Source organism: Pipistrellus kuhlii, unplaced genomic scaffold (assembly GCF_014108245.1).
Source record: "Pipistrellus kuhlii isolate mPipKuh1 unplaced genomic scaffold, mPipKuh1.p scaffold_m20_p_9, whole genome shotgun sequence".
Taxonomy (NCBI): domain Eukaryota; kingdom Metazoa; phylum Chordata; class Mammalia; order Chiroptera; family Vespertilionidae; genus Pipistrellus; species Pipistrellus kuhlii.
This window is the reverse complement of record NW_023425595.1, coordinates 11,061,749-11,077,574: the sequence shown is the minus strand read 5'-3', so window position 1 is coordinate 11,077,574 and position 15,826 is coordinate 11,061,749. Positions and strand designations below refer to the sequence as shown.

At 36.9% G+C, this 15,826-nt stretch overlaps 3 protein-coding genes and 1 pseudogene across 3 annotated transcripts; 3 read left to right on the top strand and 1 right to left on the bottom strand.

Annotated features, from left to right (window-relative positions):
* Nucleotides 1-2,393: 2,393 nt before the first annotated feature.
* LOC118713125 lies at nucleotides 2,394-2,713 on the bottom strand (annotated as a pseudogene).
* Nucleotides 2,714-4,073: 1,360 nt separating this feature from the next.
* On the top strand, nucleotides 4,074-5,003 carry LOC118713124 (olfactory receptor 5G3-like). The gene has a single exon (XM_036427510.1). The coding sequence runs from the start codon at nucleotides 4,074-4,076 to the stop codon at nucleotides 5,001-5,003; it is 930 nt and encodes a 309-aa protein (XP_036283403.1).
* A 3,098-nt stretch (nucleotides 5,004-8,101) lies between these two features.
* On the top strand, nucleotides 8,102-9,063 carry LOC118713121 (olfactory receptor 5G3-like). Its single transcript, XM_036427508.2, is given in 2 exon segments — nucleotides 8,102-8,473; nucleotides 8,476-9,063. Coding segments are annotated over 2 exon segments (936 nt in total). The 3' UTR covers nucleotides 9,040-9,063.
* A 4,574-nt stretch (nucleotides 9,064-13,637) lies between these two features.
* Nucleotides 13,638-14,582, top strand: LOC118712619 (olfactory receptor 1002-like). The gene has a single exon (XM_036426546.1). It carries the CDS (start codon nucleotides 13,638-13,640, stop codon nucleotides 14,580-14,582), a length of 945 nt encoding a protein of 314 aa, XP_036282439.1.
* Nucleotides 14,583-15,826: the final 1,244 nt, after the last annotated feature.

Below are 15,826 nucleotides of genomic sequence, written 5' to 3'. Positions count from 1 at the left end.
GGTTTTAAGGCAGGAACAATCACCCCCATATTTTACATATATACTAGGAATAAAAACATAATAACATCAATAGATATGAGAGTTAAATCACATAAATATTTTCTTCTCAAAATATCTCAAATACTATCAATATATAATAGAATACAATGTAAGTAATTATACACAATCCGAACCTCAATCCTCTTGATATTTTGAAGCACACTAAAAAGTAATTATCTGGCCATGGGCCATGACTGAGTAGCTCAGTTGCTTAGAATATTGTCCTGACATGCCAAGGTTGTGAACTCAATACCAGATCAAGGCACATACAAGAATCAACCCTTATAAAATGGGGAAATGTGTAGCTAGCGATGGACATTACTTAGAATAAAGCACTTTTGATGTTTCTCTTGAAATTATCATGTTTTCTTTGATAACAAAATCCACCATTATTAGCCGGTACACATAGTACTATTAGTAGTAAAGATATGATAGCTTATAAGAAAAGTATTGATTGTCTTGTGAAATAAATAAGCTTTTAAATTCTCATTTAGTTTATTATTTGAATGATCATTTCTTTGACACTAGTTTAACTTTCATGCTCTACTGATACTTGCAAAAACTTTTTTTTTTTCCTGAAATATTTTAATGGACCAAAAAACTTTCTTCCTGAAAGCATATTAGCAACAATTCTTATCTTTGAAAGTGAACAGCCAAAAATACATACAAGTATGTATTTTAACCAAGGTATTGACAATTGTATTTTTAATGAAAATCTTATTACTTTAATAACTGTATAGAGAAATTAATTTTTTAAAAAGTCATGTATTTGGGAACCTTACCTATTCTTAGCACAATGCAATACTTGTATTTTTTTTCACCTTATCTATAATAGAAATAAAATCAAAACTTATTTTAAAAAAAAAAGAATCAACCAATGAATGCATCAAGTAATGGAACTACAAAATGATGCTTCTCTATCTCCAAAATCAACAAACATAAAAAGGTAATTTTCTGTTTTTAAACTTTTGGATTCTTCTCTATAATAAGCATTTTGATTTTTAGTAATACCTTAAAACTATTATTGACTAAATTTCCAGTATGAATTCTATGACACTTTAAAATTTATTTTCAGTTACATTGCAATTTTTTTTTTAACATCTTTAAAGTCCTTTCAAGCATAAATTCTTTGGCTTTAGTGAAGTGTATATTTTGAACAAAAGTATTTTCTTCTATATTATGGATATAATATTTCTTCCCAGTGCGCTTTCCCTGACATTGAGTGGGGCTGCAGGTCCATCTATATGGTTTCCAACACTCTCCAGTTTTAAGTTTTTCCTACTCTGAATTCTCATATGTTGTTTAAGCTGTGAAAGCTGAATAAAGATTTTGCCACATTATTTATGTTTGCATTGTTTCTCTCTGGTCTGAATTCTCTGATATTGAGCAAGTTTCATGTACTGGGTAAGGCTTTACCACATTCTTTATGTTTGTTAAGCTTTGAACAAGTATGAATTATCAGATGTTGAGTCAGATATAAATGCAGAATAAAGATTTTGTTACATATGATCCATCTGTAAAGATTCTCTTCAATATAAACTCTCCGATGTTGAATGAAGCTTATACAACAGTTAAAAGTTTTGGCACATTCTTTATATTTTTACTGTTTTTTCTCCAGCATAAATTCTCAGATATTGAGTAAGCTTTGAGCACATGTTAAAGGCTTTGCCATGTACCCTAATTTTGGAAAGCTTCACGCCAATATGTTTTCTCAGATGTTTGGTCACCCTTGAAGTCCAATTATAGGCTTTACTACATTCCTCACATCTGTAAGGTTAGTAGTCATCAGTATATATTTTCAGATGTTGAGCAAGATATTAATGCTGCTTGAAGGCTTTGTCACATGGTCTACATTTGTAAGATTTCTGTCCACCATGAGTTCCCTGATGGTGAGTAAGGTTTGAGTGCTCATTTAAGGCTTTGCCACATTATACATTTAAGGTTTCTCTCTAGTGTGAATAGTCTGTACAGTAAGACATGAATGTTATTTAAAGGCCTAGATACAGGCTTTACATTTGTAAGGTTTCTCTCCAGTATGCAATATCTGATGTAGTAGTAAAACCTGAAGACCAATTAAATCAATTTTTTTTTTTAACATTTGTAAGGGTTTTTGCTTTTTTTTAGTATGGATTTTCTTATTTCTATTTAGATTGAATATTAGATTGCAGATTCTTCCACACAGATTACATTTGTAAGTTTCCTTCCCAGTATGAATATTCTTTTATTCAGTATGACTTGATGATTGATGAAAATATTTTTATTTCATTTACTTCATTTGTTTGTCTACTCCAAAATATGAATAATTTGGTGTATCTTGTAATTTGACTTTTTGGTCTAAGAATTTTCCACATTATAATAGTTCTCTGGAAGCTGAGTTCTCTGGTGTTTATTAGGATTTAGCTGTTGGTAAAGTTTTTCCAATATTCATTGCATTGATTACTTCTGTCTCAATTATATGCACTTAGTATTATTTTATGGAATGAATTTTCTATTCCTGGCTTTTGCAATAAGATTTGGTTGTTCTTAGAGGACATAGCTGGGTGGATGGATATAGTCTTTTTTCTCTTCATATCCCAGGGCTCCTTCATTGGCTCCAAAAAAGTGACAACAACTGGCTTAAAGACAGCAAGATCCAGGATACCAGGTTCCTGTAGTTCCTCAAAATCACACCCATGTACAATTTTCACTGAGCTGGGTCTAGGCATTCCTACTCCTACTAAAAGAAATCCATAGCCACATCCCTTAAGGTTAAAAAATCATTAAGAAGCAGCCATGTCATCCTGTTCCTGGTCTTGCTCCTGTTTCGGGTTGTTTTTTCAGTTGATGAGATATTGAAAAGTTATTTCTGCATCATGAGAATGTGTCTTTAAAGGCATTAGCACAACTCGTTCATCTGCTTCCATCACACTCACAGGCAGAAGGACTTGGAAATGCTGAAAGGGCCACCCTCTCCTGTCCTTTGTTACAGGAGAGTTGGGAACGATGAGCTTCCACATGGAGACCAAGCTGTGATTTTCTCTCTCTCCTGTCTTCATGTACTCTCTCCTCTCATAGATGACCATAAATTCTACATGGATTTCAATGCCCATAGTGACCCTCAGGCTTCATGTATATAGGAATGTGGACTGATATGCTCAGGTTTAAACCAGAAAGAATGACATCAGGAAGGCCAGCATGATCATTGCCACTTCTGGATCTGCAAGAAACTCCATATTTTTACTTCAGATTTTTCTTCTCTATTAATGTCTGTATCCCTCTGTGTATGTGATACAGCCCTGGGATATGAAGAGAAAAAAGACTATATCCATCCACCCAGCTATGTCCTCTAAGAACAACCAAATCTTATTGCAAAAGCCAGGAATAGAAAATTCATTCCAGATCAAATAACAGATCAAGAATTTTATTAGCATGTTGTTAGGATGGAGAAGTAACTGATAATAGGATTGAAGTAGAAGGATTTCCCTACTTCAGTTATGTGAGTTACCAGATCAAGCTGAATGCATGAAGAATTTATGGGTTTTATTTATTTTCACAGTTTTTCTGAAATGTGGATTCTGAGCTCATCAACATTCTTTCACTCTACTGAATGGAAATGAAAACTAATGTCCATGTTTAAAATCATGACATTAAAGAGTTAGAAGGCAACACTAGTTCATCCATTTACGTTAAATAGGTAAAATTCATACACATTAATATAAATTGCCTAGACTGCACAGATAACTAGCACAATAGTCATATGAATGCTTGTTGTACTTCTCCTAGGTTTAGAAAACATTATTTATAGCATATTATGATTTGATAAAAGTGAGTAGCAAATGAAAAAGTGATATATATATACACCGCCATAACATTTAACATGTTCGAACTGTTTGATATAAGAAGAAAAGTATAATTGAACTGTAAAATTACATATTTACACTATCTGAAGAACATAGATATTGACAGCTAATGGATTCAAAAGCTATATGGCTTTTTAAATTATTGATTTTTAAAAAAGATTTTGTTTTGTTCTCATTACAGATTGCCACCCAACAATGGAAAAGAATCAAACAGCAGTGATTGAATTTTATTTTGTGGGCTTGACAGACCATTTTCCAGACAAGATGATACTCTTCTTAATATTTCTCTTTGTGTATCTTGTGACATTGGGGGGAAACTTGGGGATGGTTGCCCTTATCTGGACAGATTCCCGACTCCACACACCCATGTACTTTTTCCTCAGCCACTTGTCCCTTGTGGATGCCAGCTGCTCTTCTTCTGATGCTCCAAAGATGTTGTCTGACATCTTTCTGGAGAGAAAAGTCATCTCCTTTATGGGCTGTGCTGTACAGATGTGGTTTATTGGTCAATTTGAAGTTACTGAGTGTTTCCTCCTGGCCGCCATGGCCTGTGATCGCTATATAGCCATCTGCAACCCTCTGTTGTACCCAGTCATCATGTCCCAGCAGGTCTGTGTGCAGTTGGTGGCAGCTCCTTATGCCATGGGGATTTTAAATGCCATTATTCAAGAGACCTTCACTTTTTGCTTACCTTTCTGTGGTCCAAATGTGGTCAACCACTTCTTCTGTGACATTCTCCCTGTTCTCTCCCTGGCATGTACCGACACCCAGAGCAATAGATTGGTTCTTTTCATCATGGCTGGAGCTATTGTGTTGTTCAGTGGCATGATCATCACCATCTCTTATGTGTTCATCCTGACGGCCATCCTGAAAATCCGGACTGCTAATGGGAGACAGAAAGCTTTCTCCACTTGTTCTTCTCATCTGACAACCATCTGCATCATGTATGGGACTCTTTTCTATGTCTATGTTCTTCCTGAGTCAGGTTCCTCCCTAGATATCAATAAAGTGATTTCTCTATTTTATACTGTGGTCATCCCCATGCTGAACCCCCTAATCTACAGTGTGAGGAACAAGGAGGTAAAAAGTGCATTCTGGAGCAAGTTTGAAAGAAAAATGCAGTAATAGGATTTAGTAATGGGTGGTAATTAGCGAGTTAGAACATTCCTCAGTAATTATTGTTTCAAATATTCCTTTGCTTCCTTTCTTTCCCCTTTCTTCTTACAGTTCCATTTTGCACTTGTTACACCATTGGCAGCTGTCCCACAGTACTTATGTAGTAGGTAGTCAGATAGGCATGAGCAGAGCGGACAATAGGCCAAATATGGAATGTCACCAGGGCAAAGTCCTGCAGTGGGTACCCAGCAATGGGAAGAAATGCGAGAGCATGTACTAGAAATAAGTATTGCTAATAAGGACTTCACTCCTAAGGTACCGTTTCATTTCAAGTCACTAGGGTTTGATCCTCCATCTGACCTTTATCTGGTGGCATGTAGCTAGCTATGTAGTAAAACCTGTATTCCATCCTCCATTAGAGAAGAACAAGAGGTCTGGATAAAAGCCTTATCTGAATTTCATTCAAGGTCAGGAGAAGACCAGACAGGCCTCAATAGGTCAACTCTAAGAAGAAAGCAGTGAACCTCATCCAAGGGTTTCAAAGGAGCCCTGGCCCACACAATGGGGAAATATTTTGAGCCACCACTCGAAACTTTCTTTCAAGTATAGTTTTGCTTTGTTGCTGAATAAACTTTTTCTTACAAGTTTGAGTCTTGGCTCAGAATTTTTTTTTTTAAGACACAACTCAAGTACCAGGGTCTACTTTTGTCTTTTATGCTTAGACTAGAGGCCTGGTGCATGGGATTCATGCATTGGTGGGGGGCGTGGCCTGAAGGGATTGGCTGGGTGTGGGAGCGCCACTCATCCTGGTCAGTCAGGCAGCACTCTGACTGTAGGAGCACACTGACCACCAGGGGTCAGCTCCTGTGTTGAGTGTCTGTCCCCTGGTGGTCAGTGCACATCACAGCATCTGGTCGACCGGTCGTTCTGGTCATTCCACTGTTCACTGGGCTTTTATTATACAGGATATTCTGATCTTTTTGTTTCCACTCTTTGTTCTCTATATTTTTCATTTATTGAAGTTTCTATTGATATATCCTTAAGCACACTGATTGTATTCCTCAGTCATGTCCAGTCTACTAATAAGCCAATTGAAGGCATTTTTCATTTCTATTTATAATTTTGATCTTAAGGATTTTAATTATAATTGATAAAAATTCATGGCCTGGGAACTAGAAATCAAAGAGAACCAAGATGGAGGCATAGATAAATGCCTGTACTTTCTGCCTCCCACAACCACATCAAAATTACAACTAAAATACAGAACAACCATCATCCAGAACCAATGAAATGCTGGCTGAGTGGAAGTACTATAACAAGAGAAGTAAAGAAAAGAGCACACTGAGACTGGTAGAAGGTGCAGAGGTGCAGAATGGGCTGGTCCAGCACCCAGGTGTGCTGTGTTTTTTGTTTTTTTGTTTTTTTTTTATCTGGAGGGAGATTGCCTCTGCAGAGGACACTTAGAGAAGCAAGGAGTTTGAGGCCCACACCAGAACCCCAGGCCAGGGTTCCAGAGCTGGGGAAAGAAGTCCCTATGGGCAGTAAGAACTATGGATTGTAAAAACCAGTGCTGATTGGGGCTGAGTGACACAGACTGCTGGAGACCCAGCTGTTCCTCTTAAAAGTCAGGCACCACAAACTGAATTTACAAGCTCCCACTTCCTCTGAGCTCTAGTGCTGGGAGAGGCTCTGGGGAACCCAGACACATATGGAGAGAAACTGGACTGTCTGGTATCAGGGCAGGAACTCATGGCCGTTTTCTTCCAGATAGAGGTGCTCACAGTGGTCATTGTTCCTATGCTGGGACCTACCTGATGCAGGGCTGACTGGCAGCCATTTCTATTTGCTCCATCATGGTGATTCCCTGAGATCCCACCAAACCCAATTTACAACCCCACAAGTGGCTTTTCCATATGAATGGTCTGTCCTGTCTCAGGCTAAAACTCTGTCAAACAAGCTGCAGCTGGGCCAGGGAGCCCCAAACCTATCAATAAAAGGCCCAGGGCCAGGCACTAGCACCAGCCTGCCTTGCTTCACAGCTGGGCCTCATCTGGGCACTTCCAAACCCGAGCAATTAAGAGGAATTTGCAGATTTTTCTGTAGCTCCTGCTGGATAGCCTTAGGCAGTGGCTGACTTTGCACCTCCCTAGAGACCCAAAATCCAGGGTACCATATTAGTTTTTATCTTTCCTGTCTTACGTGCTCTCCTCCCATAGATGTCCACAAACTCTGCAGTAGGAGGTGCAGGTGCTGGGATTTCAATGCCCGTGGTGACTTTCAGGCTTCATGTGTATAGGAATATGGATTGAGACACTCAGAATTAAAATAGAAAGAACAAAACCAGGAACACCAGCATGACTTTTGATACTTTGTAGCTGCTTCCGAGTCTGCAAGAAATGTCAGATTTTTAACACATTCTTTTCTTCTCTATTAAGGTCTCTTTCCCTCTATGTGTGTTGCATACAATGACAAATAGTTTTTATTAGCAAAAAGTAATTGATAATAGGAGTGAAGTAGGACTTTTCCATTTCAGTTAGGAGAGTTACTAGGTCAAGTTGAATGCATGCAAGCTTTGTGCATTTTATTCATTTTTAGAGTTTTTCTGACATGTGAATTCAGAACTGATCAGTACCCTTCCACTCAACTGAGAGGAAATGGAAACTAATGCCAATGTTTAAAACCATGACATTAAAGAGATGGAAGGCAATAGCAGATCATCCATATAAATTAAATAAATAAGTAAAATCCATAGACATTAAGTATAGAGTGTCCAGGTTGCACAAATAACTAACAAAATAGCCATACATGGAACCTAGGCATTTGACTAATTCCATGAATGCTTGTTGTACTTTGCAGGTTATTTATATCATAGTATGACTTGATGAAAGTGAGTAGCAAATGCAAGGGTATTATATACACATCTCCATAACTCTACATATTTGAACTATTTGGTATAAAAAAAAAGTATAATTGAGCTGTAAAATTAAATATACTATCTAAAGAACATAGATATTAATGGCAGCTAATGAATTCAAAGCCTTTGTTAATTATTGATCTATAAAAAAGGGTGTTTTTTCCCCCCTCTCATTCCCGATTACTACCCAACAATGGATGATAAGAATCAAACAGCAGTGACTGAACTTCATTTTGTGGGCTTAACAGATAATTTTCCACAGAAGATGATTCTCTTCTTGATCTTCCTGCTTGTGTATCTTGTGACATCGGGAGCGAACTTGGGGATGGTTGCCCTTATCTGGACAGATTCCCGACTCGACACACCCATGTACTTTTTCCTCAGCCACTTGTCCCTTGTGGATGCCAGCTGCTCTTCTTCTGATGCTCCAAAGATGTTGTCTGACATCTTTCCGGCGATAAAAGTCATCTCCTTCATGGGCTGTGCTGTACAGATGTGGTTTATTGGTCAATTTGCCATTACTGAGTGTTTCCTCCTGGCTACCATGGTCTGTGATCGGTATATATTGTAGCCATCTGCAACCCTCTGTTGTACCCAGTCATCATGTCCCAGCAGGTCTGTGTGCAGTTGGTGGCAGCTCCTTATGCCATGGGGATTTTAAATGCCATTATTCAAGAGACCTTCACTTTTTGCTTACCTTTCTGTGGTCCAAATGTGGTCAACCACTTCTTCTGTGACATTCTCCCTGTTCTCTCCCTGGCATGTGCCGACACCCAGAACAATAGGTTGGTTCTTTTCATCATGGCTGGAACTATTGTGTTGTTCAGTGGCATGATCATCACCATCTCTTATGTGTTCATCCTGACGGCCATCCTGAAAATCCGGACTGCTAATGGGAGACAGAAAGCTTTCTCCACTTGTTCTTCTCACCTGATAGCCATCTGCATCTTGTGTGGGACTCTTTTCTCTGTCTATGTTCTTCCTGAGTCAGGCTCCTCCCTAGATATCAATAAAGTGATTTCTCTATTTTATACTGTGGTCATCCCCATGCTGAACCCCCTCATCGATAGTGTGAGGACCAAGGAGGTGAAAAGTGTATTCTGGAGCAAGTTTGAAAGAAAAATAGAATAATGCGATTCAGTAATGGATGGTAATTTAGAGGATTAGAAAATTTTTGCCCATTACCAGGTTACTTGTATACTAAAGTACTATTTATATTGCTTTCACATCAGTCTTCTCCTTTGTGAAATGATGCAGAATAAAAAAGAAAATGTAATTTATGCCAGAAGAAAATCCAGAACTTTTATATATTCTTACATGTGGGAAGATATTTTATTCCAGACCAGAAAAGTAAATGTTATAAGGGAAAGATCAACAAAGTTCATTAAGAAATGTTTCATAGACCTTACTAAATGTTGAACAATAGAAAGTTAGAGAGCAGTTGTAACACAAGTGACTCACAATGAGTTAATGTCTCAATAGGAAAGTTTGGAATCCTATATAATAAAAGACTAATATGTACATTGACCTAATGGAGGAACAACCAGTGGCTATGATATGCACTGACTACCAGGAGGCATACACTCAATGCAGGAGCTGCCACCTGGTGGTCAGTGTGTTCCCACAGATGGAGTGCCGCTCAACCAGAAGCTGGGCTCATGGCAGGCAAACACAGCAGCCGTGGTGGGAGCCTCTCCCACCATTACAGCAGTCAGACTTCCCCTGAAGGCTCCCAGACTGTGAGAGGGCACAAGCTGGGCTGAGGCCCTTCGCCATAAGTGCACAAATTTTGTGCACTGGGACTCCAGTATATATATGAAACACAATAGTAAAATGAAATACAGTTGAGAAATAAACCAAGAAATGAATGGTTATTTGATACAATTGGAAATACAAATGGTTTTAAGTTTAATATATAATATATAGTTATATTATATATTAAATGTATTATATATTAATATATAATATGTAATTATATTATATATTAAAATGTTATATAACTCAACTTCACAATTGCTTGAGTAAATGAAATAAAAATGATAAGGCAATGCTGTTCTCTCCCTCTCCCCATCTGTTAGATTGGCAAACATGAATATGATTACATTCAAGACTTAGTAAGGTTACCATTTGGATATAAACTACAATTTTATTCATATCTAGTGTAACTAGGTGTAACTAGCTACATTTCTATAACACAATTTGTAATTTGATGATTTATATTAAAATGCACATTATCTTTGACTTATCTGCCTTAAATTTGACAATCTATACCATGAAAATATTAATATCAGCATATTTTGTAGAGTAAATAGAAGGAAACAACCTGAACCTACATTATTAGGAGAAACACACATTCTTTCATGCAATGTTGTGCAGCTAATTATAAAAAGAATGTTAGATGTTTATGCTTTGTTTTGGAGGGAACTCTCTGGAGATAATCATAGAATTCTGCTTTACTTTTTCCAAGATTAGAAAGGTGACTGTGCTCAGAGGTTGGAGAATCTGGTTCTTTTTTATTAATCCACTTATTGGGCTCATATGAGATTTCAAATGAGTTAGTGCTCTCATAGCACCTTGAAAAATAAGCATCTCCAGTGGTAAGATTAATGTCCTGTGGCAACATTTATATGAATAGATGTCATCTGCTTTCTAAAATACTTTGAGTCATTCTTGTTTACAGAAATAAATAAAAACTTCTTTGTATAATATTAAAATACTTATGAAATTTGAGCCCAAGTTATTTTTCCCCTTTTCTATTTGAAATTTGGAGGCAGCCAATGTGGATTATTTTGTCTCTCAAAGAATTTGTCTGAATTTAGAGCTCTCCATTGCTTCATAGACACCCTTATTTTTCTAGTCGACCTTATTTTTATTTAAATTTATCTTAATTTCCATTTGAGATTCATCTTGTCCCAGACCCTATTTACAACCCCCCTGGTTATAATGATTCAACCTTTCCAGTAGCTTATGAGCCAGTCAGAGGGTATTCAGTACTTTTGTGTACCCAGTTACCTATAATTATATTATTAAATATAATAATTTATATAATAAATATAAATTATTATATTTAATTCTTTGATCCTTCCTCTTTGGAGCAGGACTTTATTTTATTTTAAAAAATATATTTGTAATGATTGCAGAGAGGAAGGGAGAGGGAGAGAGAGATGGAAACATCAATGATGAGAGGGAATCATTGGTTAGCTGCCTCCTCCATGTCCCTCACTAGGGAAAAAGCCCACAACCAGGGAATGTGCCCCGACTGGTAATTGAACCAGTGATCTTGGTTTCTGGGTTGATGCTCAACTGCTGAACCACACCTGGCTGGGCTGCAGAGCTCTGTTTTAGATTCTCAAATCTACACATTGCTCATTATGCAGCAACTAAAGGCTCAACACTGGAATTTCAAAGTATGTGTATGTATGTGTGTATGTGTGGGGGTGGTCTCAAAGGAGGATACAGTTTTGTTTTGTGCAATTACACTTGACTCAAAGTCCCCAAATTATTTTCTCATTAAATACTTTAAGATTTTCTCTCTAAGATTGATCCCTTGAGCTTCCAGCTCCTTGAGGGACTTAGCTCCAATTCACATACAGTCCTTTAGAAAAACCCTGTTGTATGTTCAGAATGGAGTCAATGAACACTTTTTTAAAGTGCTGTTGGAAGGCCCAGGTTTCAAGATGGTATTATTGTATTGTTTATCTTCCTAGACACCTGAAGAAACTGAGAAGAATGACAAGTCTACATTTGCAGGGTAATTCATTTTAATATCATAAAATATTAATTTTGTCATTCACTTTGACAAAAGCAGGCAAAGTCCAGGGCATGTTTCTTCAGACAGGTGAGTGAAGTGATTTCCTATATTGTCTTTAGGAGGCTAAATATGAAAAATAAATTTAGAAGCCCAAGAAAACATAATCTCTGAGCCTACCAAGAAGGAAATGTTAGTATAAATAGAATAGTTAGTCTGTGTCATTTGATTTAAATGACTTTACTTGAATGTATATTTTGGTTGAATTTTGCCTTTGACATAAACATACTAAAATGTGTTGCAAGATTTATGGGCTCATTGAATGTTATTATTAAAAATATTTGACTTATCTGGGTCTTAATTTTTTTCACCAAGATTGGTTATTATAAGTAGGAAATAAACCTATCAATCAGCTGACTTGAATTCTCTGCTGCTCATTTCCAGAGTCACATGCATACCTATAATCATGATTTTTAAAAAAAATATTAGACTCTTTGGATTGGGTAAGATTAGGAAAAATAAAGCAGTATACATTTTGACAGCCAGAAATGATTGGTTTCACACAATAGTTTGAGTTGATTGAGACCATGGATGAGTATACTCTAGTTTCATCCTCATTATGTTTTTAATAACCTAAATTTATTGTGACACTCAAAATGTTTTGCTTCTATCTTCCATGAGTCATGAATAAAATATAAAGTTTTGATGTTTAGAAAATTTTGAATTCTTGAAACATTTCACTATTAAAGTATAGTTTCTGACAATACACTTTACCCCATCGAAGCTGTTTCTTTCTAAGCTCCATTGCCTGAGACCACAGCAGGTCAGCAAATTTTTATTTAATTAATTTTTTTTTTGTTAACCAAAGTCATTTCAAGCTTTCTTGGAAGATAATATTGTTAGATTTCTGTCAATAGTTCTGCTGCTGAACACCCTGCTCATATTTTGTGTGATTATGCTGTTGGAATAGTTAGTTATTTCAAGGTCCAAAATGTATGCCTCCATTCCTCAATTTTCCTTTTTTGTACTATTGTCAGTTTCTCTTTTTTCACATCACATCTATTTTTTCTCACAATTTTATTTTTATTTTTAATAAATACAAATTTCTGGGTCCCTTGTACTCTTCACTCAGTTTTCCCCAACAATTGTACAACATGAAAATAAGAAATTGACATCAATATGATATATGTTTATAGCTCTATATAATTTTATTATGTGTGTAGAGTTGTAATATCACCACCACATTCAAGATATAATTTCATCTCCACAGAGATCTCCCTTGTGCTACTCTGTTATAGTCACACCACTACCCTCTTTCCCACCATTCCTAATCCCAAGGCAACAAATAATCTGTTTTCCATTTCTACAATTTATATATATAATGAAAAGCATCACAGGGAGATATGGTTGATAACTTTTATCATTTTCCAAAGCCAACTTTTTTTTGTGTTCCATTTTTAGACACTAGAAATTATGTTTTTGACAACACAACTGATAATTTTTCTAGAATCTAAACAAATTGATGAGGAAGCTATATTCCTAACACCTGTGAGAGTATTAGTCTTAATTAATCAAAGTCACACAATACTTTTTTCCTATGAAATATTTTTAAGATAACCTTGGTTCAAAGTCAGGGATTTTTAGAAATATAACCTCATACATTTAGAGGTTATCTAAGTTTATCTTAGATAATCTCCAAAGATCACTTCTAGGTCTAAAATTTTATAATTCTCTTCCAAAATCCTGTTTTGATCAAGAAGAAAACTGAGGAGTCCTGTGAAATTCAGTGACTTAGTATCACACAAATAGTTGGAAGGTATGACAAACACTAGGGTAGAACATGAGTATTATTTGTCAATGTAATTTATGAAATGTAGAAAAATAGAAGTTAAATTCAGATTAAAAAATGAGAAGTCCTCAATTACCAAATGATTGTAAAGAAAAAAATTTCTATTTCTTTATTCCAGATTAAGTCAGAGAAATGGATGATGAAAATCAGACTTTGGTGATCGAGTTTTTTTTCATGGGCTTAACCAATCATTTCCAGCACCAGGTTGTACTCTTTGTGATATTTCTCTTGGTTTATCTTGTCACTTTTCTGGGAAACTTGGGGATGATCACACTCATTTGGATAGACTCCCGACTCCACACCCCTATGTACTTTTTTCTCAGCCACTTATCCTTTGTGGACGTGTGCTCCTCTTCTATCATTAGTCCCAAGATGTTGACTGACATCTTTGCGGAGACAAAAGTAATCTCTTTCTTTGGTTGTGCTGCCCAGTTATGGTTTTTTTGTCAGTTTTTAGTGACTGAGTGTTTCCTCCTGGCTTCCATGGCATATGATCGATACGTGGCTATTTGTAAACCCTTGTTGTATACACTCATTATGTCCCAGCAGGTCTGTGTGCAGCTGGTGATAGGGCCATATACCATGGGTCTTATAAGTGCCATGACCCATACCACATTGGCCTTTCGCCTACCTTATTGTGGTCCAAAAACCATCAATCACTTCTTCTGTGATCTCCTCCCGATTCTTTCTTTGGCATGTGCAGACACGCAGGTCAATAAATTCTTGCTTTTCATCTTGGCTGGAGCCCTAGGAGTACTCAGTGGCATGATCATCTTGGTCTCCTACATATACATCATCATCACTATCCTGAAGATCCGCTCTGCTGATGGGAGGTTCAAAGCTTTCTCCACTTGCTCTTCTCACCTGACAGCTGTCTCCATCCTGTATGGGACACTCTTCTTTATCTATGTATGTCCGAGTTCTGGCCTCTCCCTGGACATCAATAAAGTGGTGTCTGTGTTTTATACAGCTATGATTCCCATGTTAAATCCACTCATCTACAGCCTGAGAAACAAGGAAGTCAAGGATTCATTCAGAAGGACGTTTGAAAGGAAGAAATTTCTGATGAGCAGATAAACTACAAAACCATTTGTCCTACAGATTGACAACTAATCTACATGAAATAAGGAAAAACATGGTCTTGGTGTTGGGAGTCCTACTTTTGTGTTGAGACTCACTCTGTATTATTCTGTGTAATTAACTAGTCATCTAATGTCTTTAGGTTATATATATTTTTTCAATTTGATTTCTCATTCAGCAGGAATGAATAGGAGAGCTTTAAATTGAGGATTATTGAACTCCAAAAATTTAAAACTATTCTCAAGTTTTGTGAGTAGAAAAGAAGTTCTTTGTTAAATTCTTAATGCTATAATCATAACCAGTGACTTAATAATACTTCCGTTTTGCTTTACAAGTTGTTGAGATCCATCAATTGTCTGTAAACTTGACCTTGACTTTTAAACATAAACTTAAAAAGTGTATTATGCCAAAAGGTAAAGACTTCCACTACATGATACATAAGCTCTGGGGATGTAATAATGTACAACTTGGTGACTATATTTAACAGTACTGTATTGCATATTCATAAGTTGCTAAGAGATTAGATCTTAACATTTCTCATCACAAGAAAAAAATTGTAACTATGTGAGGTAACAGATGTTAACTACATGTGTTTTGGCAACCATTTCACAATATATACATATATAAAATCATTATGTTGTATGCTGTGGATTAATACAATGCTACATGTCAATTATATATTAATAATAATAATAATAATAATGAAAAAGTGAATTATTCAGGAAGTGTGTGATGATTGAATTCTCTAATACTGCCTCTGTGTTTGGAGTAGACATTTTACAAAGACCTTTTATATCCCCTACTAGGTTCGTGTACCCCTCGGGTCCCTAGGCGTGGTCTGCAGGGATCTGAGGAGCCACTCAGCTCATCCTGGCCCATTCATCTTGGTCAGCTGAGTAGCACTCCCACTGTGGGAGCACACTAACCACCAGGGGGCAGCACCTATGTTGAGTGTCTTCCCCCTGGTGGTCAATGTGTGTCATAGTGACCAGTCGTTTGGCTGACTAGTCTAGGCTTTTATATATACCTGTGGCCTAATGCACAAAATTCGTGCATGAGGAGTGTCCTTCAGCCCGGCCTGCACCCTCTCCAATCTGGGACTCATCTGGGGATGTCCGACTGCCCACAGGGATCAGGCCTAAACTGGCAGTCGGACATCCTTCTCACAATCTGGGACCACTGGCTTGTGAATGCTCACCTGCCTGCCTGTCTGATCGCCCCTAACCACTCTACCTGCTGGC